Source organism: Buceros rhinoceros, unplaced genomic scaffold, assembly GCF_000710305.1.
Source record: "Buceros rhinoceros silvestris isolate BGI_N320 unplaced genomic scaffold, ASM71030v1 scaffold5333, whole genome shotgun sequence".
NCBI classification, from domain to species: Eukaryota; Metazoa; Chordata; class Aves; order Bucerotiformes; family Bucerotidae; genus Buceros; species Buceros rhinoceros.
The window spans coordinates 18668-23178 of record NW_010401745.1 but is presented as its reverse complement, the minus strand read 5'-3'; the positions used below and the strand labels follow the sequence as shown (position 1 = coordinate 23178).

At 37.4% G+C, this 4511-nt stretch overlaps 1 protein-coding gene across 1 annotated transcript in view; it reads right to left on the bottom strand.

The window, feature by feature from the left end:
* Nucleotides 1-1181: 1181 nt before the first annotated feature.
* LOC104490123 (neurexin-1-beta-like) overlaps nucleotides 1182-4511 on the bottom strand; it is a 20250-nt gene continuing 16920 nt past the window's right edge. The window contains exon 2 of the mRNA XM_010132371.1: nucleotides 1182-1825. Coding sequence (XP_010130673.1) covers nucleotides 1518-1745 — 228 coding nt within the window. The 5' untranslated portion in view covers nucleotides 1746-1825 and the 3' untranslated portion in view covers nucleotides 1182-1517. The remainder of the gene's footprint in view (nucleotides 1826-4511) is intronic.

Here is a 4511-nt window from a genome sequence, read left to right as displayed (position 1 = left end):
TTAGATCTTTTACCACCCAATGCTGCGGTAGCTGTCGTTCACACAACTGAATGCCAGATAAGCACTACATGATACTTCCTAAGATTCTCCAGAAACGCATCATTCTCACAAGTTCTTAAGAACAAGGTTTCTGTAAGGCAAACCATGCTCTCCAATAGTGAAGCTTTGACTGGAAGCCAAAGGCCAGTTTAAGACACTAAATACTTAGCTAATTAATGAATGTATATTTCTAGGAAAATTGGCCATTCCGATCAACTTCATTGATGCATATCAGGAGCAAGAGATGGGGATAGGAGGGAGAAGACAAATTACAGTAGAGATATATTTTTGCTTTCTAGTCCACTTCTTTCATACAAACTACTAAAACTTAGTTGCAACAGAATAGAGGCTGTACAGGTAAGAAAAAAATTAGCTGACTCTTATATACATTCATACACACCCCCCTTAGTATAACCACTACACTGTAAATAAAAAAAAAAAAAAAGAAGGGGAAGAATTCTGGGACAATTTATAATGGCTGCAAAAAAACTGAAGTATGTCTGTTGCTCCAGATGTCAGAAAACTTTCTATACCTAGCAACACTTATAACATTGAGTTTACCAAAAATGGCTGAAGAGCAGATATAGTTTGCATTTTCTATACAACAGGCTATAAAACATCACTTATCACAGTCCAGAAAGCACATATAGATGTGTTTTTATATAAACATATGTAATAACATATTAAGCGTGCATGAAAATTTCCCAATGATTGCATCTATGCCATCTTGCTTGTTTTTTCTTTTTTCTTTTTTTTTTTTTTTTTTTTTTTTTTTTTTTTTTTTTTTTTTTTTTTATTTTTTTTTTTTGTGGAAATGTGCCTTATATTCCAGATTTTTGTTTTTGAAAATAAGGCCTCCGTACTATTTTCCTCACAACCAGAAAGGGGCTTTTTGAAAGTATTTCTACATAAGTCTTCAGAAAAGCCAGCACTTTGTTTCAAATGAAAGTTTCCAATCACTGCTTCACTGCACCAGACGGCAAACGCTTTATGTTTGCTTGTTGAGTCACCATATATAATGACAGTCTTCTCTGACAATAAGACTAACTTACTTCTCAAGAAAGCGCTAGCACTTTGGCTAAATCCAGAATCATAGGTAGCTTCTTTTTTCTTTTTTTTTCCTGTTTTGTTTTTTTAATTTGTTTTGTTTCATATTGTGCCTTGATGTTGTAGTAATACTCCTTGCTTTATGAATGCGTGGTGTCACCATTGTCTTTCAGAAATGTTCCAGCAACATAAAGACAGGCAGAGTAAATGAAAATACTGTGGATGTTAGGGAATTTATCAGCTCCTGTTTCTGAAAAACAAGAGCGTGAAATGCTTGTTTCTAAAAACAGTCTTTCCTTTCTGATTGCATTCCCTGTCTTTTTTTGTTTGTTTGTTTTTGAATGTGCTTCATAAAAAGTAAAGTAAGTTTGTATTATGTCTCGGATAAAATGAAGACTATTTCTATACAAGCGTTCTTTTAGATGTTGAGATCAGACATAGTACTCCTTATCCTTATTTTTCTTGTTTTTGTTGGAACTTTTAGCGCTGTTGGGCTGTTTTTCCTTGATCACAGCCCCATTGGATTGTGCTGAGTTACTGATGTAGTTTCGACTCTCATCTACGTGATACGATCCTTCGTCTCGATTCCTATACTTGTACATAGCATACAGGAGAATGAGGATACACAGCGCCGCTGCTGCCACGATCCCAACTACCATGCCAGTTGTGCTGCTGGATTCACGGATCACCTCAGACGAGCCAGGGTACTCCCTTCCTCCTCCTGCCCTGGTAGGATTTGCTGTAGGTAGATAATGAAAGAAGGGAGAGGTTATTACGGTGTTTGCACAGAGAGAAGTCACTCATATCTACCTGCCACAAACATGCATCTTTCTCACCGCACTCCCTAGGTCACGACTGCCTGTCAATCTGCCTGACTCTACTGGTCTGAAAGCATTTAGGTTTGCAGCCCATGCCACTTTCATGTCTGTCAGCACAAACAAACAGGCTTTTAAACAAGGAAAAGGACAGCAAGGAAAATCTCATTTCAGCCTTCAAAGGTATAATTTCTCCAAAAGTTGTTATTAAGCAAAGTGTGCCTTAATAATCTGAAATAACAGGTGTGCCACAATTTAAATGCCAGAACATGAACATCTGGGAGAAAAAGATGTTCCACTCCCTCCCTCTCTCTTTCTCACTTGTAAAGAACAAAAAGTGACACTACAGTATTTATTGAGCAGACAGTGATGATAAGACAGACTACCAAACAGAATGGGGAAAAAAACCCCAAATTCCCCATAAGAGTAAATGATAGCAGCCAGCAAGGTGACTACAAATAAGGTATCCTCAGCTCTCCTTTAGACTTCCCTCAGCAAGCTCCTCAATTTCTCCTTTACTTCTAATATTTTTTCTTTTTTTAAACAATTATATTTATTTTTATTGCTTTAAGAGAGCAATCCAACCCTAACTTCTCTATTCTTACTCTCAGAGTCCTTCTTGAATGTGGCTACACTTTAGAGCACTTTTTCACCCAGCTTCTCCCATTGCCTTGTCATTGACACCAATACCAGACATTCCCTCAGGCAATGCTTTGTGCCCTGAAAATACTCTCAAATTGCACAGAGCAAGGTCTCAGTCTTCTAAGAACCCTCTTCTTGTCTTTTCAGTTGTGATATGAACTGGACTGACCTATGTCTTCAGACTACAAAGTCTTCTTGATAGGAACTATTGTGTTGTCTGGCACATTTTGTGCCCTCGCACAGCCATGTGGAATGAAAGCCTAATTCCAGGAGGAATTTCGAGGTTAAATGCTCACGACACACAATGCTTAAACATTTTCAATGATCTCCTTTCTTTATTGCATTTTGCAGAAGGAAGAGAGGAAGATTTTTGTGTAGAATTGCTCTGAGTAGCAATAACTAAGGAGGATCTTCTGTAACTTTGCAAGTGTCATGGACAAAAATGTAGTGACCTGGGTCTGTGCAATATTCCTCTGATGATACTGGCATTTCCAAACTCCTGAGAGGCGGTGCACCCTCCGCACCGACAGCCTTGGCTGAGCTCAGGAGCAAGAAAAGAGCAGTGAGTGAACCCGCAGAGCAGTGAGGAACACGCTCATTAAGCATCCAGGCTGGTTTATAGAAACCACATTTTAAATCATTATGCATGGCTCAAAATGCAGTCAGTAAAATAAAAATGTTAACCAAGAGTATTATTAAACACTAGTTTTACAATATATTCACAATGCCAGCTTTATCAGGCCTTGCCTACAACTACCATTTTATCAAAGGGTTTTAGAGAAATATCTTGCTCAAGGGCACAAAAGCACTCTATGCCCCATAGTCATTTTTTAACGCTGTAAAGGCATAATAGGAAGATAATTATTTTAAGGATGCTACATTTAAGGTAATGCCACTCAAGCTATCAGCGCTGGTCAAAAAACTCCGACAAGTTTGGAAAACCAGAATTAAAAGCAGTCACCAGCTACAGACATCTACAACTGGTCTATGAATAATAAAACACAGAAAAAAAGCCACAAATCCCAAAAAGAACAAAACTCCCTCCCCACTTTGCTATTACTCATCATTTATTTATTGTTGATTTGTGTTTTTACTGTTGAAACACCACTCCCTGGCAGTTATCCCACAGGGGTTTAAAGAAGGTGACATTTTATTTGGCTGAAAGAACAGAGGCACCACTGTAAGACTCAAGAAAACTGTCATTCCTGTCAAATAGTATTTTAATTTTTTTTCTCCCCTCTGAAAGTTCTTAGTTGATACGAGTTGGTACAATTGGTATTTTACATGACTACACAAGAGATCTCAAAGTTTCTCTTCAGAAGGCTCTAAGATTTTTTCTCATCTCAGGGTAGCTGCCACCCTACTAACAAACTCGTTCTGTCCCAAAGTAGATAGTGACTCATTTAGACCCTGTTTCTGCATTGTAGCTGTTGTAGAAAATGGAAATTCTTTTACGCATAGGGTGTCATTTATTGTTTTACAAGAGACAATGCACTGTTGCAGAATAAAGACTCCCGGCGATTTCTGTAGCGAACAAAAATGAGACGAAGTCTTATCTTAGTGTATGTGATTTCAGAAAATTAATTTCTGTCTGAGAAATAATAGAAGCAACTGAATAAACTCTTGTCAATACCTGATGGACTAACAGCTGCTCTTTCTCTTTAAAATACAGACATTTGGGCCAAATGCCATCCACTAACTTTAAAATTAATTTTTACTGAGTGACACTTAACAGCTTGCACGTTGCAACCTAAAAAAAAAAAAAACCTGTGGAAGGAATATTTTTCAATGTTACCTAAACTCCTTCCTTTTACCTGATGGTATCCTTTTATTTTTAAGAATATTTTCACAATTATCTCATTTATCCCATCTGCCTGAGGAATATTCAACCACTACACTGATGTTACTTAAACTTACAACATTTTCAAAGCATCTGTTGTTACATTTGTTTAAACTTCCGTAAAAGGA